The sequence below is a fragment of the Bos javanicus genome, chromosome 1, assembly GCF_032452875.1.
Source record: "Bos javanicus breed banteng chromosome 1, ARS-OSU_banteng_1.0, whole genome shotgun sequence".
Lineage (NCBI taxonomy): Eukaryota > Metazoa > Chordata > Mammalia > Artiodactyla > Bovidae > Bos > Bos javanicus.
The window spans coordinates 37,679,036-37,706,093 of NC_083868.1; the positions used below are offsets into that span (position 1 = coordinate 37,679,036).

General features: G+C 36.2%; 1 protein-coding gene across 2 annotated transcripts in view; it reads left to right on the top strand.

The window, feature by feature from the left end:
* Nucleotides 1-27,058, top strand: part of EPHA3 (EPH receptor A3) — a 406,584-nt gene that overhangs the window by 258,436 nt on the left and 121,090 nt on the right. For both annotated transcript variants that reach the window (XM_061434537.1, XM_061434453.1), the window contains exons 4-5: nt 6,499-6,654; nt 7,343-7,678. In XM_061434537.1, the coding sequence (XP_061290521.1) occupies nt 6,499-6,654; nt 7,343-7,678 (492 nt within the window). The remainder of the gene's footprint in view (nt 1-6,498; nt 6,655-7,342; nt 7,679-27,058) is intronic.

Genomic DNA, 27,058 nt, shown 5'->3' on the forward strand with positions numbered 1-27,058 from the left:
AAGTTAATTATTTACTTAAAAATGCATTTCACCAACAGCTATACACTAGCTAGACACTATACGCTATATGTATACAGCTATGCGTATACAGCTATACGTATACAGCTATATGTATATGCTGTATGTATACAGCTATATGCTAGCTAGATAGGCAATACGCTAGACACTGGGCATTTAAAATGAGTAGTAAATCACTCTTGTCTACATATTGCTCAGAGTCTAACATGGGAACAGATAATAAATTACTAAAGATGGAATTTCCAACTTATTTTAGAAGAGGAAGTGACCATCCCAATTACCTCATCAAAATTGGAGACACCTGGTTGGTAACTTTGAGATAATCCTATTGAAAAGAAAAGACTAGATTAAAACCTACATTTCCTCTTTCCCAGTCTAGTGGTCTTACTGAAAGATTGCTGAAAAGACCTTGAAGTGTTGGGATATAAAGGCATAAAATCAGGGAGTTTCTTGGTGAAAATAACTTAAAAATGTTGTGTTGCAAAGTGTCTTAGCACTTACACTCTAATTCTCAAGTGAGAAGACCTGTTTCTAAAACAATAGTGCCACATGGAATTAATAGGTCTCCTTTTAAAGCCAGGATTGTGAATTTTATCACTGTGCCTGGACACAATAGAGTGTCCAGGTCATCTTAGGAGATCAATACATGTTTGTTTTTAGAGTGTGAATAAATGAAATCCAAACATTATGTGAACAAGTCTGATTCCTGGTAAATCCATCATGATATCCAGTAGAATTTGAGGAGGTGCTACCTTCCATTTTTAATGATTAATTTAGTTTCATGGATCATCCTACTTTGCTTCATCAAAGCCAAGGGTTCCTGCCCACAATTACCTAGTTCAAAAATTTCCATTACAACAAGGAGATCAAACATCTTTGGGACAGGAAAAAAAGAAGGTCAGCAGTTTGCCTCAACTTAAAAGATCTTACACTGTTTAATCACTCTTTGGTGTTTTACTACCCTGAGGCAGAAATCTATGAATAATTTTACCCATGTTTGCCTAACAAGAACATGCACTACTGGGTTATCTGAGGAAAAATGTAAATCAGGTTTCTGTCATTTTGGCAGCAGGCTTTGAATATGTGTATTTCCACTTCAGTTAAGTGTTACTGTAGTAGCTGGCCAACACAGAGAAGGCCTTAACTATACCACAGAAGTTTTTATTTTTTACTTTTTTAAATTTAAAACTTAAAGTTGCCTAAATCTGAATTCATATTAATTTTTTACCATTAATTTACCATTAGTGTGTGTACTCTGTTCTTTGATGTTACATAATAAGTTGACCAAGATATCCTTTAAATAAGAAAGGTAAATAAAACACATTAACATATCTACTTTCTTCTTTCCACTTCTTATTTCTACATGGTGGCTCAGTGGTAAGGAATCCGCCTGCAATGCAATAGACACAGGTTCTTTCCTGGATTAGGAAGATCCCCTGGAGAAGGAAATGGCAACCCACTCCTGTATTCTTGCTTCGGAAATCCCATGGACAGAGGAGCCTAGCGAGCTACAGTCTGTGGGGTTGCAAAGAATCAGACAAAACTTAGTGACTAAACCACAACTATCACCACCACTTCTTACCTGGGTTTTATTTTTTTGAATACTGAACCTTCCAGTTTCTAAAGTAATACATAATGGGAGAAATGTGCACATCAATTTTACATTCAAGGAAGAGAAGGAGATACTTTTAAATTACTATCATTGTTTTCCCTACCATAAGCAAAGATAATAAAACATAAGTATTCATCCCCTTTAGAGGTCATTTCAAATTTTTCCATGAGGATTTAAGAATGAAGAAGGTTTGTTAGAAGGATTGGTATTCAAGCACAAGTTGATTTATTACAAGGGAGGGAAAAAGTTTGAAATAAGTATATTATATAAAGAATTTTCCCTTATATATTTAAAGATAATGGTTCTTACCAGTATAATAATTTTATTAGTGAACATAAACTTTTCAGTTACACTCTCAAATTTGCTGAACAACCTGAGTGAAGGATTTAGAGATTCTGTTTGTATCAAGAAAAGGAAAATTTAATTGTATGCCTCCCACATGTTGTGGATCACCATGTTCTTAAAGTTGGCAGTCAACATCTGCGCTTTCATCAAAAGCACAATTGCTCATCTGCCCATAGTAATGTTACACTTCAATTAGATAGAAAATCCTGGAGAACAAGAGAACATCAGCCTTTCTGAAATGGGGTCTTACTAACACTATATGACAAAAGACTTGCACTTGTTTAACTAAATGTTTTGCATTATATTTTTTAGATGACTGTTCTCCAATGTCATACCACCAAGCCTAAATTGATCAGAAAATAATTTGCTTTAATGAATGATTTACATAAAATTAAAAGCAGATTTCTCTTGCTTGTTCAGACTATCATTGAATTTCTTTTATATTTTGGGCATGCTATTATTTCTGTTTGTGCTTCATTTGTTTATTCTGTAAAACAAGATTAATATCTACCTTGATTATTTCAATAGAAATGTTGTGTGATTCAATTGAGATGGTACATTTGAAAGTTCTTCATAAAGAGAAAAGGTGTCTACATTTAGGTTGTTACTGTAGAACCTATCTTTGTACTCAGGATAGAGTTATCATTCAATGAATACCTGTAAATAGATGATTAAGTCCTATCACCTATTAAATCCAGATAGCTACCAAGTTCCAGAAGATGCAGAGTAGAGTCTATTCCTTACTGTACCACCAAATATCCTGGATTTTCAGATGTAAAACACAGAGACTGACCATTGTGCTTTCTTAGGATCTTTTTAGTTCCATTAAGCTATGATTCCAGAGAAGGCAATGGCACCCTACTTCAGTACTCTTGCCTGGAAAATCCCATGGAAGGAGGAGCCTGGTAGGCTGCAGTCCATGGGGTTGTTAAGAATCAGACATGACTGAGCGACTTCATTTTCACTTTTCACTTTCATGCATTGGAGAAGGTAATGGCAACCCACTCCAGTGAGGGTTGGGGGAGCCTGATGGGCTGCCATCCATGGTGTCACACAGAGTGGGACATGACCGAAGCGACTTAGCAGCAGTAGTAGCAAGCTATGATTCTGTGTAATTAATACATCTCAACTGAATTCTCTTTGTCTTTTTTATCATTTACAAATGCTTTCTGCTGCAAGAAAAAGAAAACTTGACCATAGTGACAACAAACAGGGTGTTACTTTTCAGACATTATAAGAAATCTTGAATTGGTGCTTGCTTGGTCGGCAAAAGCAGTGTATACATCTCCCTAAGTTTCTTGGCCTATAACTTAGTGTCTCCTGTAACCATTATGCCCGTAATCAAAATTAGAATAATGTAGATTGAGTGGTTTCAGTGTATCTGAATCATCTTGCTAGAAAAGAAACTGAAAATTTCTTTAGATTTCTGTTTGTATCTCTTTAGCCATCTCTTTGGCCATAACTTTGGCCATCCACTCCAATTTGCAATGAAATCTGAGTTAGGGAGTACTTGGCAGAATGCAGTTCTGAACAAAATCAGGATTCTATTTACAAGCAGAAAAAGAATCGGGATACTGAGTACCTAACCAACAGTGCCCACCATGCTCCTCTACTTAAGAGTTTATCTTTTCATGTTGATCCATTTGTGTATTTAATCATGCTACTTATAGACCAACTCCTACTGTCTTTTCATAATCTTTCTCAAATAGGATTTCTTCTGTGTATTTCTTCCAACAGCTCAATCAGAATGAAATACTTGTTCCAGGTGGCCTGTGCTCTGTAAATGTCTGTTACCTGCATTCACATAGCAAAGGCATTTTGGGGATGGACAAAATTAGGGATATTAATATCTTCAAGACTAAGAAGGAGCCTGAACAAAAGTTGATGACTGACAGATATTTATTAAACTGCATTGGCTCAGATGGTAAAGCATCTACCTGCAATTCAGGAGTCCTAGGTTTCATCCCTGGGGTGGGAATATCCCCTGCACAAAGGAATGGCACCCCAGTCCAGGATTCTTGCCTGGAGAATTCCATGGACAGAGGAACCGGGTGGGTTACAGTCCATGGGATCACAAAGAGTCAGACGTGACTGAGCAACTAACACATATTACCTACCCTACTTTTACTGTTCTCATCTCCAAGGTTATTATTTACTCAAAATTAGATCAAGTCTGGTTATTAGCTCAAGTTATATTCTTAACTTTTAGGCTTAATAACTAGCTACTTTCAATACTACCAGAAATTCTGTGTTGTGGTGCTGTAGCTAACAAGTGATTATATGACTGTCTTGTCTTTTCTTTAAGTATCATATACATAGCCATTTATAATATTAACAAAAAATGATTGAGTGTTTAGTGAATACCTTTATGCTAAATGTTGTAAAAACCATAAAAGACTCAAACAAAAACAAAGAGATAAATTTACAAGCAAACAAAATAACAAAGAACCTTGGAACACTGCAACTTAATCTTTTAGAGACTCAGCAATGCCCTCTTGCAAATTAAAAGGCACTCAGTGATGAGCTAAATTGAAACCAGAAGTTAAATGCATAATTTGTTTAGACTTTGTATCATTTCCCCCTGAGGCAATATGACACGAGGTATGCGGGGACCTTCCTAATCAGTGTTTAAGGCCAATGTTCAAAGTTTAAAATCCTAATCTAAGTTTGGTTAAGGCTTCTTTTGTGGTTCAGCTGGTAAAGAATCTGCCTGCAATGTGGGAGACCTGGGTTTGATCCCTGGGTTGGGAAGATCCCCTGGAGAAGGGAAAGGCTACCCACTCCAGTATTCTGGCCTGGAGAATCCCATGGACTGTATAGTCCATGGGATAGCAAAGGGTTGGACACAACTGAGCAACTTTCACTTCACATACTCAAGTTTGGTTAGGGTAATAGAATTTGAGTGGCTCTCAATATAGAACCAAAAGTTATTCAATTTAATGTAATATGATCCTAGAGCAGCCATTCTTAGTAGGAATTTGAAATCAGTAACACTAGATTAATGATTACTGTCATTTTGTTGTTTATTGTTTAATTGCTAAGTCATGTCTGACCCCATGGACTGTAGCCGGCCAGGCTCCTCTGTCCATGGGATTCTCCAAGCAAGAATACTGGAGTAGGTTGCCATTTCCTCTCCAGGGGATTTTCTCTACCCAAGGACTATTATTTTAAGTTAATCTAATTTTTTGCCTTGTCAATGTATTTTCCTCAGCAGTGCTATCTCCCAAGAAGTGTTCAATAGGAAGATACACTATTATACAGTGTGTTATCTTTCGATATGCATTTAGTGATTATAAAAGTTAAGATTTATTCTTACAGGTTTTATTTAAATGTAAATAACCTCTTATTCACAGTATAAAGTTGATATTAACAATTTGGAATTCAGTCATAATGATAGTCTATAGGGTCTATTCTCTAAGTGCTTTAAGCCATCAAATCTCAGTGTAGCTTTGAAATTGAGTTTTAGAGACTTAAGAAATTACTGGCTTCCAAAGATAATCTAGAAGAAATTAAAGCTAAAGATCCTGAATTTCTTATTCAAAGAAATGTCAAGGGATTTTTGTTAGGATTTTCGCTATGATTTCAGTTCTCACTGTAATTATGAAAATGGACCAAATGAAACAGTACATTTTAAATTTTATATCAGATTAAATGAAAATACTATAATGGAGACATTTCTGTAAAAGTTGTAAATAGATGGTGAATTCTAAATGGGCAGCTGAAATCAATATCTGGTAACCAATTCATTGAACTAAAAAAAAAAAAGAAAGAAAGAAAGACACATCATTCAGAGATACTACCAGGAAGAAAGATAACATGATTATTTTAAAAAGCTTTAATCTAGTAAATACTCACATGTATATTAGTTTAAATAGAAATTATACCCCTCTATGTATTTGAGATACAAATAAGGAAATATATTAAAATCTTTATCTTAGGCCATTACCAGAGAAGTTAAGGAATGACACTGTCAAGAGAGAACAAAAATGTCATTGCTCAGGAGATCCATATATAAAGAACCTTAAAATATAGACAAGCCATGATTTCTTCCTTCAGTTTACAATTCATGAGAAGAAAATTGTTTACACATAAACTGATTAGAAAACAAGTGGGTATGTAATGCAGTGCTAGCTGCAGAGCAGAGACTGTGCACATTGCATCATGTTTAAAAAGGAAATGGCTGCATGATGACATGGCTTTGCTTTATTTTCTCCACAAATGGTCCAATGCCAAGTAAAGCTGTGAAAACATGAACTGGAAATTTCATCACACTCTAGTGCCAAAATAATCTAACTCTTGTGGGTTTTTTCCCCCCCCTTAACACTTGGTGCAAATACAAACATATACATGGAGAAACTATACTGGGCCACATTATTTGCTTCTGTGATTTCTGGGAGGAAAAAAAAAATGGATTTTATTCACGATAAATGCATGCCCTAGCCTCCTGAAATCTGTTTGATGTATTTTCAAGGATACACTTTCCAATTTATCACAGAATTTTAAAAGAGTCATTTTGTTTGTAGCTTGTCAACCAGGTTTCTACAAGGCTTCAGATGGTAATATGAAGTGTGCTAAGTGTCCACCTCACAGTTCTACTCACGAAGACGGTTCAGTGAACTGCAGGTGTGAAAATAATTACTTCCGAGCAGACAAAGACCCTCCATCCATGGCTTGTACCCGTGAGTAGTTTTGCTGCAACCCATGCCTCCATGTTTGCTTTATTTACTTTTTTCTTCTTGTTATTGTATTTTTTGTTTTTAGCATTTGGCCCATTTCCTTCTGTTGTCCATGTGCAAATTAAAAGCTTTCTCTGCTTCACTCTCCATGCTTGGCTCACCACAAATGCAACATTTATCACACAGAATGAATTCGTTTTTAAATCACTTCCTACAACAGGACCCCTAGAAAGAAAAAAAAGAAAAAATCTATATCTTGTTTTAGATCTTGCATTATTTTGACAGGGTAGGGGAGGTTATAGGCATGTGATTTGTGTTTTTACTTTTCTATTCCCTCTTGTTATGTGTTGGTCATAGGTCACAGGGAAAAAGAACTAAGATTTATAAAACTAATACTAAGGTTTTCATAACTATTCACAAGGGCATTGAATTTAGTGGTAGATTCCTTCCTTGGACTTTGTGAATGCATCTTCAACCTGGAGTCCAAACTCCCCCATTCATAGACTGGGGAGGACAGTCCTCTGGAATCCATGTGTCTATAATCTCCTGGATCCTCTAAGGATGAATTAAAAGTATAAAATAAAAGACAAGATGGTTATTTACCTCTTTCAGTTCCATTGTAAATTATCTATTTCCCTTGTAGTAGAAAACCAATGTGAGGCTCATTAATCTTTGTTGAACTACTTTGCAGGACCTCCGTCTGCACCGAGAAATGTGATATCTAATATAAACGAGACCTCGGTTATCCTGGACTGGAGTTGGCCCCTGGACACAGGAGGCCGGAAAGATGTTACCTTCAACATCATATGTAAAAAATGTGGGTGGAATGTCAAACAGTGTGAGCCGTGCAGTCCAAATGTCCGCTTCCTCCCTCGGCAGTTTGGGCTCACCAACACCACGGTGACAGTGACAGACCTCCTGGCACACACTAACTACACCTTTGAGATCGATGCCGTTAACGGGGTGTCAGAGCTGAGCTCACCACCCAGACAGTTTGCTGCAGTCAGCATCACAACTAACCAGGCTGGTGAGTACATGCTGGGCGCTCCCTCTTTTGCCATCTCAGAGCCAAGTAACAGTTTCAACAGAAAAGAGTGGAAGAAAGGGCAGGCGAAAAAAAAATGTGAAAAGGATATTCTCTTCTATCACTTTTGGACAGTTATGGTACATTAATTAGCTCAATTTCATTCTTCAAAGTGAAAATAAATCACATTTGTTAGATAATTTTAAACTAGTATAATCCACCGCTTAACACTTTGAAAGCTTTTTAAATATTTGGGGCTCTGGAGATAGTACTTGTGCGGCTCCTTGCAACATTTCCATATTTTCAAGAATTAAACAGAACATTGGCTCAAGCTTGGAAAAGCATATACAGGATATTTATAGCTATAAATATCTTTACCTTAGTTATAATTTTATCAGATCTGTGTATAGTTGATCAGTTATTTTATGCTTCCCAGAATCTCTGAGTAGTATAGCTCAGACAGTTAAAACTCTCTGATTAATTAAAAAGAAGAAAATAAATCCATTTTATTTAATAGGCACAATTTGTATCTTAAAATTAAAAATATGGAATTTGAGGAGAAACTTTTAAAAAGAGATCTTGCTGGAAAACAGTTTTAATCACTGATATAAAAAATTTCCAGGTATACATTTTCTTGGTGATTTCACCAACTATATTTTCCTCTGACATTCTTTTCCTAATCAAAAAGAAAAGCTATACTGCCCGATCGTAAGCAAAAGGCCTTTAATGTAGAATGGAAAAATTAAGCACACAGAGGTCTCACTTTTTCCTTACATTCACAACATTTCTCTTTTATTTACAGTTAGTAAATCCTGTAAATTTACTCTTAATCTTCGATCACTCTTTAAATCTTTGATCACTCTTTAAATCTTCTTTTTGTGATTTTATTTATTATGTTTTTTTTAATAGTTTGGTGTCCAGAACTGTTGATGGGGTTTTAGTTGCGATTCTCTGAAACATATAGAAGAGATATACTTTGTAGAGTATACAGAGACTTACCAGTGATATCCCTTTAAAATAAGGCAATCATTTTTCAAAGATGATAACTAGGATGAATGAATAAAATGAAATCAACAAAGCTTGTGCAAAATTAAGCTGATAGATATTTATCGTGCATAACTGTTGCTATAAGATAGCATAATTAGAGATACATTTCAAGCAATTCAATTCAGAGGTATTATTGTATAATTTTTATGCAAACAAAGAAACACCAGAGCCGAAAAGGGAGGAAAGGAAGAAAAAGGGTGGCACTCTGTGATGCTTCAACCAGAACTACAGACCCTCATGTCTGCTCCCAGGGGCGCTCTCCCTGAGCTGGGAGTTAGGATTGAATGTAAACTCAGCTTCTTTTCTACATTTGGTTTAAATTATGGAAGTCCCCCAGCTCTCAAGAAAGATTTGTTCTTTGCTTTGAAGATATGAATACTGAATGTCAGAAGGAAAGGGAAAGGAAAGATGACTACATTTTATCAGCTAGAAGAGGTCTTAGAGCAGCCGGATAACTAGCCGGGGAACTCATCACTTTCTTTCACTTGTCTGACTCAGGGAATTTAGTTAAACTACCAAAGTACAAAAGTAGTATATCATCAGGATTAATATCCAGCAAGTATGCACGAGTATGATTTTGCTGGTGGGTAAAATTGTGTACTTATTTCCACACTGGTTAAAAGCAAGTACAGTTACTTCTGTAGGTGAGCATAGAAATGTACTGTACTTGTTAATTCCTCAAGTACCCTGAGAAGGCCCCTAAACCCAATATATAAGGTCCCCCTTTTCTTCCCCCATTATCTAGCAATGAAGGGATAAATCTTGGCATTAGAGGCATTTCTATATCAGTACCTCAGTCCCCCTTCTTTCTCTCCCTTAATGCAGCAACCAAAATGATAAATCCTTGCATCACAGGGGTCTTTAGTTCCCCGTGCTGGAATTCTTCCAACTTGAAGGCTCCATGTCCCTGCCATGCCAGTTGATAGGTGTTCTGAATATAACCCTTGGCAGAGTCCATGCTTAAATGTGTCTCTTTCTGATTCTAAACCCCTCTTTTGTTCCTACATTTTTTCTGTTCTCCTATATTGATGGAATTCTTATAATACTATTTGTCTCGTGGTGATAAATAAAGTTTATTTGTGGAAAAGATATGACTTTTTAGTGAAGTACACTTAATCATTATTTTAATCTTCTTTACTGAATCTGTAATCTCTCCCACTAGAACATAGATCTCAGATCAAGCAACATATGCTCTTGTTTTGCTTCAGTTAATGATATTTAAACTTTGTAACTAATAATATTTAAAGACTGTAACTTAAGTTTATTTAACTGTCTTCCATGAGAGAAAAAAAAAAAAGATGAGTAATGTTGTTGCTATGTATCACATGATTACAGCTTCTCATATTCAATGAATGCAGGAATTTTAAGAAATTATAATTATGTGGCAAATGGCTTTCCTGAATCCCATATTTTACTCTGATTTACTACCTTGTTTAAAATAGGAGCATCAATCTGCGTTATAATTATCTCCCAAGTCAAACAGAAATGTATAAAAACAAGCAAGCTCTCCTTGCTTCCTATCTTATCATTGACCTCTGGCTTCCTGACAATGCGTTTATCAGGAAACGAATAGTTCCAGATATATACAGTGAATGAATCTAGGTAAAGTGGCAACCAAGGGAAGACCAAGACTTTAAAAAATAAATGGGGTTGATACTTTGGCCCTCCCAGTTACAAATCACTGGGTAAGACAAAGATTCAACAGGAATGATATCAGTTACTTTTCCTAACCCCACTCTCATTTTTCAGAAAAATCACAAATATGTCTACAATATGTACCATGAGGCATTTTGTATATTTATTTCAGGGAGTCTGTGTCATTTTTGTGCCTGGGGAAGAAGAGGTCTTTGTTCCATCTTTAAATCCCTACGGTGAGATATATAAGCAAGATTAGAAGCAATGCCAGTTCTCCAGAGTGTTTCATTGTTTTGCTTTATTTTTGCTCTTGTGAAGGTTAATGGACTTGTAGCCTTGAGAAATGAGCTCCCTAACTCTAGAAAGATATGGCTATGACAGCTATGATGTCTGGTGTTTAAATTCCTCCTATCCTCTCTATCTCTGACATGGCTATAAAGGGGAAACATGAATGTGTCCCTTTTAATTTAGTTTGTGAGATTGAATTTGTTGATTTTTCTCTTGATTACATTGTAAATGCCACGTGATGACCACACGATAAGGCACCTTCTAAATTGTAGAGGATTATGTTGTAAATTCGGATGTTAGTTCCCAGCTCTTAATACTTTCACAAAGTATGTCAGTGAGATAAAAAGCGTGGTCTCTACATAAAGATTATATCCGTGAATCCATCACTCAAAACACATACAGAAAGAACTGCAGATTGCAGAACAAAAACCTGTAAAGTTATATCTTGGGGTAAAATGCTACTTCTTGTTTACTTCTTTGAATGAGTATATTTACCTTTCAGTTCTGGAAAAGTCATTCTACTAGTGGAATATTTGTCTGTTTATTCTCAACTTGCATCATAGAACCTGCCCGTTCCCCACTATCCTATAGCATGTAACAATCTCAGACAAGAAGAGGGGACACTAAAGAGAATATACTGGCTTTCAAGTTTTGAGATCCACCTTACCCCCATTTTGTAAAAACTGAGATCCAAGGAGCTTTTTCAATTTTTTAATCAAGTTGTCAAACTTCTACTTAAGGCTCCCAAATCCAACTCCAGTTTCAACTTCATTCTCATGTTCTTTCTGTCATTCTATAATTCATGCCATATAGCTACAAAAAGAAATGCTGTCTTTGAGACAGAGGGGGACTTTCCTAGGAAAATCTGCCATAACCTGTGCCACCTACAATAAACTTAGTCTTTGCTTCTCAGTCATTTATCACAGAGTTTTTCAGGGGTATTATGCAACAGATCTTCTTTATCATCTCCACTCTTCCCCAAATTTAATCTTATCCCTCACTCCCTCATTCTACACAGATGATTTTCCCTCTGAATCATTGTGATTTATAGCAAGAAATATATATTTGGTCTTGGTCCCAACTTGTGGCACAGAACTCCTAAAACTCAGGGAATTTCCTAAATGATAAGAGCAATAAAGGGTATTTTGTTATACATTAAAAACCCCTTTCAGTCATAGTTGAGTTTACCTTAATAAGGTGAAGTTTGGAAGTTCACTTTGGAAAGCCCCTAAGGATGGTGGCTATTTGCCAGGGGAACTGACCATGTGATTAGAGAATTGGAACTTTTAGCCACTCCACTCCTCAACTTTGCCTCTGAGGAGGGTGGAGAGTCTTGTTGTTGTTGTTAAGTTGCTAGGTCATGTCCAACTCTTTGGACTGTCACATTTTATGAATTGTAACATGCTGGGCTCCTCTGTCCTCCACCATCTCCCGGAGTTTGTTCAAATTCATATCCATTGAGTCGGTGATGCTACCTAACCATCTCATCCTCTGCCTCCCTCTTCTTTTGCCTTCAATCTTTCCCAGGAGCGAGATCTTTTCCAATAAGTTGGCTCTTCGCATCAGGTAGCCAAGGTATTGGAGCTTCAGCATCAGTCCTTCCAATGAATATCCAGGGTTGATTTCCTTTAGGATTGACTGGTTTTATCTCTGTTACAGACCAAGGGAGGGCCAGAGATAGAGTTTAGTCATCACTGGTCAATTAGGTAATCAATCATGCCTGTGTAATGAAGCCTCCTTAAAAACTCAAAGGACACGATTCAGAGAGTTTCTGGGTAGATATGTTGTTAAGTAATGTGTCTGGAGAAAATTTTGAAATTCTCTGCCTTGTTCCCTGAATTTTGAAATTCAGTACCTTGCCCTGTTCATCTCTTCATCTGGTGGTTCCCAAGTTGCATTCTTTTATGTAATAAAGTATAGTAGGTAAAATGTTTTTCTAAGTTCTATGAGCTGCTCTAGTAAATTAATTGAACATTAATAGCGGGTCATGGAAGCCTCTGATTTATACCTGGTGGGCCAAAAGCACAATAAAACTTAGACTTGAGATTAGTATCTGAAAGGGGGTTTGGGGAGGTCTTGTGGGACTAAAGCCCTTAACCTGTGAGATCTGATGCAAACTCCAGGTATTTAGTGTCAGAATTGAATTAAATCGTAGGACACCCAACTGGTGTTGCAAGATTGCTTGGTGTGGAGAAAATCCCCACACATTTGGTGACCACAAGTGAAGTATTGTGTGGAAGAGACACACAGGAGTGTGTTTTTCGCCTTACACTACCTAACTTACTAAGACCATAAAATTTAAAAGGGAAAATTAAATGGTAACGTACTGGCTTTTCTAAATCTTATCCCTCCTGTGCTACACACTAACTCCCATTGACTCCTGATTCTAAAGAGTGTGCTCTCAAGCAAATCACTTCCCCTGCTAACATCTTAGACAAACATTCTTCTGGCTCTTTGTCTTTGCCTTTTATGTTGCACAAGTCTTTTTCATCTTAGAGGAAGATACCAATGATCCCATAAGCATCTGCAACAACAATAAACACACACTCAAACACACACATACACACACGGGTGCACGTTCCAAATCGTTTTACTCTTTGTGATTTTATCCTATTTTCTCCTATTTTTCAAACTAAGTTTAGATATTTTCGTAAAGTAATCCTTTCTTCTGTCTTGTTCTCTCATTCAGAGTTCAGCCTGGTTTCTGTCCTCACTCTACTTAAGTGCCTTCCTGAGAATCAGTTATAATTTCCTATTTGCATCTCTCTGTTAAAGTGAATGCAATTGTTAGGAAAAGTGTGGATTTCATAAAGGCCTAGACCTTGTCTTGGGATTTCCTGGTGGCTCAGCTGGTAAAGAATGCGCTTGCCAGTGCAAGATATGCAAGAGACGTGGGTTCAATCCCTGGGTCAGGAAGATTCCCTGGAGAAGGAAATGGCAACCCACTCCAGTATTCTTGCCTGGGAAATTCCATGACCAAAGGAGCCTGCCTGGCTACAGTCCATGTGGTCGCAAAATGCTGGACACGACTGAGCACACATGCCCTGGACCTTGCCTATGTTCACACTTGTGATTCTCAGACTTCAGACAGGGCCTTCTATCATCTTGTATTCACTCAAATGTTTATTGATGAATGGAAATGTCCACCATCCAACAATGAAAACATTGATTCTCAAACCACTCTCTCTCGTTAATTTTTTTTCTCTGTTAATGGGACTGCCGTTTTCCTCAGTTTACCAGTTTCTAACACTTTTTGAAGTGTCATCTTTGGCTCATCTTCTACATTTAACATTTAAGAAGTACTCACATGCTACTGATTTTTCCTTTGAATTGTTTTGGGTATTCATACTCCACACTTAGTGTAAGATTTTAAGGTTCTTGGTCATAATGTTTATAAATAAGCAATACCATGAAATATAATAGTCCTCCTTTAATTATTTTGAGATTCCAAAATAAAAGGGAATTTGACTTAACTATGTTAATTTAAATCAGAATATCATGTTGCTCAGCAACCTCTTTCCACTGAGCAATTTGTAAAAAGGGTTAATGGATCACCCAGTATATTTCAATGCAGAAGATACTATATAACAAAATGAGTTAAGAAGTGGTGATTAAAGGATTTTAGGAAAACTTTGGAGAAAACAGTTTAGATGTACTTTGAAAAATAGAAATAAATCAAATAAAGGTCACGTATATATATATTGGAATTGAGTTTCCTGGGTAGTAGGACGTCTAGACTGAGACAAGGAGATGGATCTTGTTAAAGGATAAAAGGATATCAGGTTGAACATGCAATGAAGGCCCAGCAACTGGTAGTAGGTAGTGAGATAGTGAATGGAAACATATTAAAATTGAAGAGTAACCTCATTCAGTCTGTTTTAAGAAGCTTAATTTTAACAAGAGCAGGGAATATTGTCAATAAATATAATTCTTCACATGTGAATGCCTGAATTATAGTGAAAGAATTACATCATTGGATTTAAATGAGTATTTGTATTATCTGCAATTATAATTCTGAAATATAAAGTGGCATTTAAAAATTTCTTGCCCTACATTCCACCAAAAAAAAAAAAGTTTTAGGAATCCTTGGTCTTTTCCTATTTAGATTCTTGATTGAAGATTGTTGACATTAAAGTACCATAAGTCTTGGAATTTTTTGCTTGCAGTCATACAATTGACTAGACTTGTCATGAGGCTGAAGTAAATGCCATTGTGTTTCACTCCGTTTACAATAGTTGAAAAATATCTTCCTCCACTCCCTGGGTCCTGGTATCACTCCAGTATTTTCTTTTTCAACATATCCCTAAACTTTGAATTTTTTGTTCTAGGCATGCATTTTTTAATGTTTTTTCTAGTTCCATTTACATTTTTTTTTTTCCTCTGTGAAGATTATCTTGACTCCTGTACTTCCCTGGAGTAAATGGACTTGTCTCTCCTCTTCCAATTTATCCTACTAGAGTTCTATATATGAGTATATATATATATATATATATATATATATATATATATAATATTAAAAAACATATGTGTGTGTGTAGAGTTTTATCATAAAATTCAATTTGTTCACATGTATGAAAGTCTTGCAAATAGTACTAATGTACATAGTATGTGTATATACTTTAAGCCAGGGTTCCCCAACCCCGGGGTCGTGGACTGGTACTGGTACAGCCTGTTAGGAACCAGGCTGCACGGTAGGAGGTAAGCAAAGACAAGTGAGCTGAGCTTCATCTGTATTTATATGGAGCTCTGCATTACTCTCATTACTGCCTGAGCTCAGGAAAACAAGCTCAGGGTTTCCCCTGATGCTGCATTATGGTAAGCTATATAATTATTTCATTACATATCACAAAGAAATAACAATAGAAATAAAGTGCACATTAAGCAGAATCCTCTTGGATCATCCAGTAACCATCCCACCCCACTCTGTCCATGGAAAAACTGTTTTCCAGGAAACTGGTCTCTGGTGCCAAAAAGGTTGGGAACCAGTACCTTAAGCCAGATTTCCTAAAAATTAATATTTTACTATATTTGCTCTATCATACTCTCCCCCATCACCTTCTGTGTAAGTAGATACTTATTTCTAAACCACTTGAGGGTAGATTGCAGATATCATGCCCCTTTACTCCTAAATACGTCATTGTGAACTTCCTAAAGTAAAACCTCAATAAATTTGTCAAAATCAAGACATTCACATCCATCCATATCATGATCTTATCTGCAGATATTAATCAATTTTTGTCAGTTCTTCCATGATGTCCCTTTGGCAAAAATAAACTGATGTTTTGTTTACCTTCAGCTTCTATCTATAACATAAGAACTTTCTTATCTACAGTAATGAATAAATTAGCCATTTTCTGTAAATTAAGCCAGATACAAAAATAAGAAGGGAAAAGGAATCAATAGTTATGGTAGGACTTTTTCAGGTGCTTGATATCTCTCTAGGAGTTTCATCGCTGTCACCCCAGTGAAAAATGACTGGTAAACAATATTATTAAAAAACAGAAGGCTTGACTTAATTTTATTTAGATTTCCTGTTGAAGGACCATTACTTTATGCAAAGATGGGTAGCATCTAAGAAACTTCCTGATATAAGGAAAACATTCTTAGCCTTGGCTCTAACCAGTATAGCCTCTATCATCCACTTAACGTGCTTAATCGCTCAGTTCAGTTCAGTCATTCAGTCGTGTCCGAATCTTTGCAACCCCATGGACTGCAGCACGCCAGGACTTCCTGGCCATCACCAACTCCTACAGTTTACTCAAACTCATGTCCATCGAGTCAGTGATACCATCCAACTATCTTACCCTCTGTCATCCACTTCACCTCCTGCCTTCAATCTTTCCTAGAATCAGGGTCTTTTCCAATCGGTCAGTTCTTCTCATCAGGTGGCCAAAATATTGGAGTTTCAAGTTTCAGCATCAGTCCTTCCAATGAACATTCAGGGCTGATTGCCTTTAGAATGGACTGGTTTGATCTCCTTGCAGTCCAAGGGACTCTCAAGAGTCTTCAACACCACACTTCAAAAGCATCAATTTTTGGCGCTCAGCTTTCTTTATAGTCCCAACTCTCACATCCATACATGACTACTAGAAAAACCATAGCTTTGACTGGATGGATATTTGCTGGCAAAGTAATGTCTCTGCTTTTTAATATGCTGTCTAGGTTGGTCATAACTTTTCTTTCAAGAGCAAGTGTCTTAATTTCATGGCTGCAGTCACCATCTGCAGTGGTGATTTTGGAGCCCCAAAATATAAAGCCTGTCACTGTTTCCACTGTTTCCCCATCTATTTGCCATGGAATGATGGGACCAGATGCCATGATCTTAGTTTTCTAAATGTTGAGTTTTAAGCCAACTTTCTCACTCTCCTCTTTCACTTTCATCAAAAGGCTCTTTAGTTCTTCTTTGCTTTCTGCCATAAGTGTCGTGTCATCTGCATATCTGAGGTCGCTCTGTCAGGTCCAACTCTTTGCCATGTCAGGGCCTGTAGCTTGTCAGACTCCTTTGTCCATGAGGATTTTCCAGACAAGAATATTAGAGTGGAATTCCATTTCCTTCTCCAGGGGATCTTGCCAAACTAGGGATCAAACCTAGGTCTCCTGCATTGCAGGCAGATTCTTTACTATCTAAGCCACCAGGGAAGCCCACTTAATGATCAAAGGCAAATGTCTTTTTTTTTTTTCCAGTTAAAAATTACTATCCATCACATAAAGGGATTGAACTGGAAATCCACTCATAAATTTTCTGTTTTATTTACTTTTTGTGATTCTAGGACTATAGTTTAGAACTTTGTTACTGGTACAATTTAAATCAGCCAATACATTTCTTAACCTTTAAGCACACATATCAGCTTACTTCCTCTAAAGGTCTTTAAAGCTTACTAGCTTATATGTTTGTTACCTGCTATTTCACAGAACAAGGTAACAGCATCTATGAATAGGAGAAAGAGTTTAATATATCTTGAATAAATAATGCACATTTCAAAAATGAGCACTTTGGCTACATTTAGAAGCTAGTCAAATTTTTATTTGTTGATAAAGCAGATATTTTAAAATCTTCTTTATTCTGGAGTTTATTTCCTTTGTCCACGTTGTTGTTCCTTTGGGATTTAGAAGAAGCATTTATAGATATGACAGAGGAATATCTCGTGTCAAAGACAGTCAAGCAGGCTTTAGAAATGCTGAAGAAGCAAACATTTCAAAATAAAAGTGGAAAAAGTTTACAGCTTGGATCTGCTATTAAAGTATGGACACATATTGATATAGCCTCTATAGAAATGTATGTGGCCATGTAGTTATGTATCCTGGAAGTAGACATCAGATCATCTACATGCCTTCTGTCTGAGCATGAAGAAAGGTGTTTTATAGCATCAGTATAGTAAATTAGAAAGTCAAAATATACCGAAAATCAGCTACAAAATAGAGAAAATAAGATTCCAGTAATGAACTCTGATGAATCCTCCTCTTGTTGTTTCACGTGTGTGATTAATAAACCCTAAGAATTGCAGCCTTACCTTTTATTTCTCACAACAAACAAGTGAGGTCTGAATCCAGTTCAGAGATAACAAGTGAATATATACATTGTAATTTCCATTGTGCGTTTTGCTTGTGTGGTAACTTAGCTTCTCTTTCTGATTTGAAATCAAGGCAGAGACCTGTGCATCTGGGAATATCATTCTGCCGTGATGTGTCCTAGTGTGCCTGAAGCCTTCCACATCATTTAACACATTAATGATGCCTTTCAGCCATCACACCCTGGTACGGAGGCATATTACGTATCTGCAGCGTGAACAAAAGCACAGCCATATATTGTCCTGACAGTTATTCAGAACCTTTTTGTGAGCTTAAAGTCACAACTGTATGGAAAACGAGCAAATGGAGACAGTTTGGGGGCTTCCAGGATCTATGTTGAAATCTCATCCCATTTTCATTTCTAATTACAGTGAATGAAGTACACTTGTGTTTAGAGAATTATGGTTACTCTTTTCCTGCTGACTTCTAAAAGGTGCTCATAAGAACAGAAATAACAACAACCAGCTAGAGAAAACATGGTATTATCTAAAGCACTTAGCGTTAACAAAGTATGATACGAGAACTATACACAATATCTTGAAATAACTTATAATAGAAAAAGAATGTGAAAAGAATGCATACACACACAGACAGATATATATATATATATACTCCCTGTCCGTCACCAACTCACAGAGTTTGCTCAAATTCATGTCCTTTGACTCGGTGATGCCATCCAACCATCTCATCCTCTATCATCCCCTTCTCCTCCTGCCTTCAGTCTTTCCCAGAATTTGGGTATTTTCCAATGAGTCAGTTCTTCACATCAGGTGGCCAAAGTATTGGAGTTTCAGCTTCAGCATCAGTCCTTCCAATGAATATTCAGGACTGATTTCCTTTAGGATGGACTGGTTGGATTTCCTTGCAGTCCAAGGGACTCAGGAGTCTTCTCCAACACCACAGTTCAAAAGCATCAGTTCGTCGGCTCTCAGCTTTCTTTATAGTCCAACTCTCATACCCATACATGACTACTGGAAAAACCATAGTTTGACCAGATAGATTTTGTTGGAAAAGTAACATCTCTGCTTTTTAGTATGCTGTCTAGGTTGCTCATAGCTTTTCTTCCAAGGAGCAAGAGTCTTTTAATTTCATTGTTTCAGTCACCTTCTGCAGTGATTTTGGAACCCAAAAAAATAAAGTCTGCCACTGTTTCCCCATCTATTTGCCATGAAGTGATGGGAACAGATGCCATGATCTTCGTTTTCTGAATGTTGAGTTTTAAGCCAGCTTTTTCACTCTCCTCTTTCACTTTCATCAAGAGGTTCTTTAGTTCTTCTTCACTTCCTGCCATAAGGGTGGTGTCATCTGCATATCTGAGGTTATGGATATTTCTTCCAGCAATCTTGATTCCAGCTTGTGCTTCATCCAGCCCAGTGTTTCTCATGATGTACTCTGCATAAAAATTAAATAAGCTGGGTGACAATATACTGCCTTGACATATTCCTTTCCTGATTTGGAACCAGTCTGTTGTTTCATGTCCAGTTCTAACTGTTGCTTCTTGACCTGCATACAGATTTCTCAGGAGGCAGATCAGGTGGTCTGCTATTATCATCTCTTTAAGAATTTTCCACAGATTGTTGTGATCTACACAATCAAAGGCTTTGGCATAGTCAATAAACCAGAAATAGATGTTTTTCTGGAACTCTCTTGGTTTTTCAATGATCCAGTGGATGTTGGCAATTTGATATCTGGTTCCTCTGCCTTTTCTAAATCCAGCTTGAACACCAGGAAGTTCACGGTTGATGTACTGTTGAAGACTGGCTTGGAGAATTTTGAGCATTAATTTGCTAGCATGTGAGATGAGTGCAATTGTATGGTAGTTTCAACATTCTTTTGCATTGCCTTTCTCTGGGATTGGAATGAAAACTGACCTTTTCCAGTCCTGTGGCCACTGCTGAGTTTTCCAAATTTGCTGGCATATGGAGTGCAGCACTTTTAGTATTTGAAATAGCTCAACTGGAATTCCATCACTTTCTCTAGCTTTGCTCATAGTGATTTGCATTCCAGGATGTCTGGCTCTTGGTGAGTGATCACACCATTGTGCTTACCTGGGCCATGAAGATCTTTCTGTATGGTTCTTCCATGTATTCTTACCACTTCTTAATATCTTCTGCTTCTGTTAGGTCCATACCATTTCTGTCCTTTATCAAGCCCATCTTTGCATGAAATGTTCCCTTGGTATCACTAATTTTCTTGAAGAGATCTCTAGTGTTTCCCATTCTATTGTTTTCCTCTCTTTCTTTGCACTGATCACCGAGGAAGGCTTTTTTATCTCTCCTTGCTATTCTTTGGAACTCTGCATTCAAATGGTTTATCTTTCCTTTTCTCCTTTGCCTTTAGCTTCTCTTCTTTTCTCAGCTATTTGTAAGGCCTTCTCAGACAACCATTTCGCCTTTTTGCAGTATATATATGTGTGTGTGTGTGTGTGTGTGTGTATACACATATAAAACTAAATCACTTTGTTGTACACATGAACCATTACAAGTCAACTATACTTCAGTTAAAAAATAAAAATTGAGGGCTTACCTGATGGCTCAGTGGTAATCTGCCTACTGATGCAGGAGATGCAAGTTCAGTCTCTGGGTTGGGAAGATCCCCTGGAGAAGGAAATGGCAACCTATTCCAGTACGCTTGCCTGGAGAATCCCTTTGACAGAGGAGCCTGGTAGGTTACATACAGCCCATGGAGTTGCAAAAGTTTGGATATGACTTAGCAATAAAATATACACACACACACGTAAATAAATGAATTGATTCAAATTATTTTTAAAAATTGCACAAGAAGAAATATCCATTTAATGCTAACTTTGTATTCACTGAATCTTTCCCAGAACCAAAAATAAATATGTATTCTATAGAAATCTTTGTATTGTTGTTGTTCCCCCAAAATAAGAATTTCTAGTATCAAAACACAGTGAAGATAACGATTTATCTTTAAATATATTCTACCCCTCTAGAGTTAAGCTGAATATAGAAGATCCTTTGGGAATAATTGCAATATGTGCAAATAATTGAGAAATTGAATAAATGCAAATACTTAGAAGAAAAAGATACTCTGATTTTCAAAGCAAAAATCCTACTACCACTAGTCAAACTCTTTCTTTATAAACTCCTAATTATATTTCAGTATCTTCAAAAACTATCTTCCTGTTAATAACTATAATGTAGCCCAGCATTCTCACTTAATAATCCTATCCATACAGCACCATTGTCCAAATTGGAAAAAAATCACCCCTTCCTCAGGGGACTATATCACCATAAAATTTCTGTGATAAGTATTCAATTAAAAGAATTATTATGTATGACATCCCCTTGTACTGGGGCCCTGAAACTCTATAATAGTCACTCTAAACCAAGCAATGCTGAGGCCAAAAAATGGGAAACTCATATTTTCTACCTTATTTCACCGGTAATAATTGCTGATCTAAATCCTCTTTATATGATTAACACTGCACTATAGTCTATTACATAATTATCTAATTTAATCCTGATAACAATTTTATGACTATAAGTGGTTAAATGTCTTGCCCACAGTTCTACATCTCCAAAGTTCCTTAAGTGTTAGGATTTTTTTTTCCCCTATGGCTTTGCATTATTAAGACTGAAAAAATAAATCTGTAAAGATGGTTACCATATTATTGTAATTTATGACTACCTGGAACATAGATAGTATGATTGTTTTCCTTTGAAGTCAAAATTTCATGTAATTTGAACAATCTTGCTAAGAAATTAAATCTGAATCCTTATTGGAAAGTTATTTATCCAAATCTTTCTTGCCAAACCAAATAATAAAAACTCTTCTAAAGTAGCCTTGAAAGATTACATTTACTACCAGTCAATGTTAATTTAAAATCATTTATCTTGACAGTTTGTTATCAAGAAGTAAACTCAAACTAGTTTTCATTTTCATTCCAGTAGGAAAAAAATAATTATAACAAACCTTCAGAGAGAAAATCTGTGTCTTGTCACAATTTTGTCCAAGAAATAGCTTTAAAGTGGAGCTCTATGTCAGGGCAGGAAGAGTTCTACAATGTATATCAACAGAGGTGGATACTCCTCTCTGCTCCCACTCTTGTTTGGGCCACTGAGTAGGTCACTTTTATCAGTGCTATTTTTCTCTTTCCTGAAACTCAACAGTTGGACTGGATAACTTCTAAGTTTCTTTACAGTTGTATATTCTAGGAAACTAAATTGATGCAAAATATATCATGTTTTTATGGGGAAAATGTTCAGTATTTGCTTACAATTGAAACAAATATGATTTCAAAAAAATGTAATATTTTAAAAGCAGAGTGTTGCAGGACAGTTTCAAAAATCCAGTTGTAAATCCAGGTGTTGCCACTTTATAGTGAGGTGAGTAGATTTTTTAAATTCTTAAATTTGGTTTGTTAGTGCATTCACTCCTAATTTTGCTTTAAAATGAATTTAAGGCAGGGACTGGACTGAAGTCTTTACATCCTTTTTGACATGGATACATTAATACACATATGGATTGTTGTGAGGACTAAATAAAATGAGAGGGAGTGTCATAGTTGACACATGAAATACATCGCTTAATATAAAATCAACTCCCAGAAAAGGACTAAGGTTTAAAAGATAACAAACATCTTTCTCAATTTGAATTAATATAGTAGAAGAATTAAAGTCCTTGTTTCTGAAAAGTTTAAAAATGAATGTCATCGATCTTATTTGAGATATGTTTATATTCTAAGCTATTTTCATAAATTCTTATTATTGCAGATAGAAGACAGATATTTATTAAAGTCCCAATATAAAACAGCCAGATAAAGAACTAGGTTTTGCAACAACTTATTGTTTTGTTTGCATATGTGTGCTTTTGTGTTTATATGTGTATGTGTGTATATGTATCTCAAGAAGAATGTAAAGTTCTAGAAAGAGTAAGTTCTGAAAAGTGTATGAGATCTAACAGATCTGAGAGAAAAAAGTCATTTTTTTTTCCTAAATCATTTGAACTTAGATAGTTTTATTCTTAACTATGTTATTTATTAAATGAGGATTATGTCTCCATGGAGATGAACTAAAGACAAGAATAATTCCCCACATAAGCACTTACAGGGCTTAGTACTTATAAGTGATCAACACTTGGTAGTAATATCAATTAATGAACTTTTGGAACATTTAGCAACAAATGTACTTTTATAGATCAAAATAACTTTTAGCTAACTCCTGGTTTTCTTTGGCAGTTCATAATACATTTAATTACTAAATTGCTTTTTTTCAGTTCCCTAAGGATTGACTGAGCACTTGTTATGAGGCAGGTACTGTGCTGAATGCACTGTGGATAAAATGATGATTAAGATGTGGCTACTATCTTCAAGGAGCTCTCAGTTTAGTAGGAGATCTTAGAGGTTTTAAGAAACCAGCATGAAATTGATTAGTTTGGCCAAGAAAAGGGAGGCAAGGCCAACTGCCAAGAGACTTCAGTAAGCATCAGCAGTTCAGTGAAACCACCCAAGGACACATTTATTTTGAATTCACACATAATACCAAATTACCTGTCATAGCTTCATCTTTTTTATTACTAGAAGATACATTTTTAAAACTCTATGATTGTTTTCTGTTATGCAGTGCCCCACTCCCAAGAAAAACAGTACCTTATCCCAAAGATTCCTACTCAAAGAAGAAAAAGAAATAAAATACTTTAAATTATATTCAAATTAAATGACAGTTGTATGTGTAGTTTAATTGTATCTCATTTGAATATGCCTGGTTTGCATAAGGGCTTCCCTGGTGGCTCAGATGATATAGAATCTGCCTGTAGTGCAGACCTGGGTTTGCACACAGTGAAAGTTTAAAGTTACTACTTACTCTCTATTAAAAAGTTAAAAACATTATTGAAATGAGTTTCAAAAAAAGAATCTACTAAAGGAATTACTACCATATAAAGAAACAACCCACTATTTTTCATCCAGGTCAATCTTCATGTACACTGTTGGAAGATAAAGAGTCTGTCTTCTTGGAACCTACTTAAGAAAATTCATTTTGATATTTGGCAAAACTAATACAATTATGTAAAGTTTAAAAATAAAAAAAAATAAAAAAAGGAAATTCAAAAATTTGTATGCATTTCACAGGTAATGCTGGTATTTAAATAACTATTTGCTGTTAGTTTTAGTATACTGAGTAAGATCTTAAGCATTTTATATATATTTTAATAAAACATTTTTCTACTGTCAGTAGTTATTTCTTATTTAAATGAACTGAGGGCACTTCCCAGGTGGTGCAAATGGTAAAGAACCCACTTGCCAATGCAGGAGACATAAGCAATGTGGGTTCGATCCCTGGGTCTGGAAGATCCCCTGGAGAAGGGCATGACAACCCACTCCAGTATTCTTCCTGCAGAATCCCATGGACAGAGGAGCCTGGTGGGCTACAGTCCATAGGATCACAAAGGGTCAGACATGACTGAAGCAACTCAGCACATCTAATGTGGTGGGCATTAGATGTTTTGTATTTATTTGTGCATACCTTTGGGTTGCTATAATAGCCCCAGAAACCGTTGAATAGGCACAGAATTATGTTTATTATTTAAAGTAGCAACCAAATGTGGAGAACCAGGTTCTTGCCAAATACCATATTGTATATTTTATGGGCAACACTTAAACTTTAAAGCAACCCTATAATTTGAGCATTATTACTTTTATTTATAGAAGAATAAAGTGTTTATAAGAATTTAGTTAACTGTTCTCGTTTATCTAACTTAAGTGGCTAAAGAGAATTTGAACCCAGGTCTTTTCAATATTACAGAATTTCCCAATTTTCAGTAAATAACTGCATGCTCCCAGGAATTTTGCTTCAACCACATACTACTTGAACTGTCAAAATTTAGCAATATACTCAACTGAATGAAGCCTCATTTTTTATTTTACCTAAAATATATTTGAAAAGAGAACTTAATTTACTTAGTATTTGTGCACATAGCACCCAAGATTCTTTTTCAAACCACCAAGGGGAAATTTGAAACCCTTTGAGTAATGTACTGCTGCCCATCAGTGCCATATGCCTGGCAATGGTGAATATGAAGTCAGTAAGTCAAAGGCCTCCCATTTCAGGTAATGACAACTCTATCCTTCCACATTATCAGATTAAAGCTGTTGAAGTTATCTTTGACTCCTCTCAGTCACACCTTACAACTGATCCATCAGCATAGTCTATAAATATGCCTTCACATTATGACGAGAACCAGACCACGTTTTACCGTATCCATTGCCATAACGCTGGTTCCTTCATATCCTGCCTGCATACCCGGATACTAAATCGCTTCAGTAGTGTCTGACTCCTTGCTATGCTATGCACTGCAGCCCTCCAGGCTCCTCTGTTCATAGGATTCTCCAGGCAAGAATACTAGAGTGGGTTGCTGTGCCCTCCTTCAGGGGATCTTCCTGACCCAGGGATCGAACTCTTGTCTCTTATGTCTCCTGCATTGGCAGGTGAGTTCTTTAATCACTAACACCAGCTGGGAAGCCCATCATATCCTGCCTAGATTATATAAAATAACTCTTAACTGGATCTTTGCCTTCCAACCATGTCTTCTCTACAAAAACTAGTCTATAATAACTATGCGGGGGCTTTCCCAAAGACTCAGCAGGTAAAGAATCTACCTACAATGCAAGAGACACAGGAGTCACAGGATCCATCCATGGGTGATCCCATGGGATAGGAAATGGCAACCCACTCCACTATTCTTACCTAGAAAACCCCATGGACAGAGGAGCCTGGGAGACTACAATCAAAAGGGTTGCAAAGAGTTGGACATGATTGAGCATGAGCATGGATGAACTATACTAATTTTCATTATTATTAATTATTTCATTAAATAAATCAGTTTATGTATTTTTTCTAAAATCTTTTATAACTGGTTATATTTTCTAGTTATTTCAAATGTGTATTCCCTTCCCTTGTTTCTTTTTAAAGGAGATGGTATTATATTTTATTTGACATTGGAAAAATGAAAGAAAAACTTCTAATATGACCAGATAAGTTTATTTCTTTTTAAAAAAGGCTTCAGCAGGAATCGCTGCTCATAATTGTGTGTTCTTAAGTGCTGATTCATGATTTTGACAACTTAATGTCAATAGTTTGACATTTCTTTCCTTACTCAAATCTCATATATAAAATATTCACCAACAGCATCTTACCGAGAGTGCACGTATGGTTTCAAACCCCAAATAATATACTAAAACAATAGAAAAGGTGCCCTTAGTGTTACCTATGGCACAGCCACAGCGTTCCTTTTGGAATAAAGAGTTAAGAGTTCCTGATCTGTACTTTTTGTTAATCTCCATTTTTAAAAGCCTGTTGTATATAGCCTAAGATATAAGCTTGAAAATTGATATGAGTGGTGCTTTGTGACAGCACCACAGATGTTCAGTACATGATATATTTATTTTTTACCCCAATGGCCCTTATAAAAAGGACTAGAAGATCGGCTTATAACAAGTCAGCTAATGACATGATATAGGGAGCCCCCTGGTTCAGTGGCTGTTATTACAGCTGTGTCCCATTATATATTAGATACCTAGAACATGGTTGCATTCCGAACGGCATTTATCTTTTGAATTTCAAACATTCCTGCCATAAATAAGGATTTTATGCTTTTCAAAAATGTTTCATAGTTTAGTCTAGGGGATACTGAAAGGTTATTTTACTTAATGAAATTCCCTCTTTAAGAGTTCCTGGAGCTAAGATGAGCATTTTTTTTTTGTTTTTGTGTTCTTTTGAGCACTCACCTCTGCAGACCTGTGTCATTCTCCTCTCTGCCCATTCCCTGCTATTCCCTTCTCCTGGAGAGGTGATAATAACTTGACTTTCACAAAACTAACAG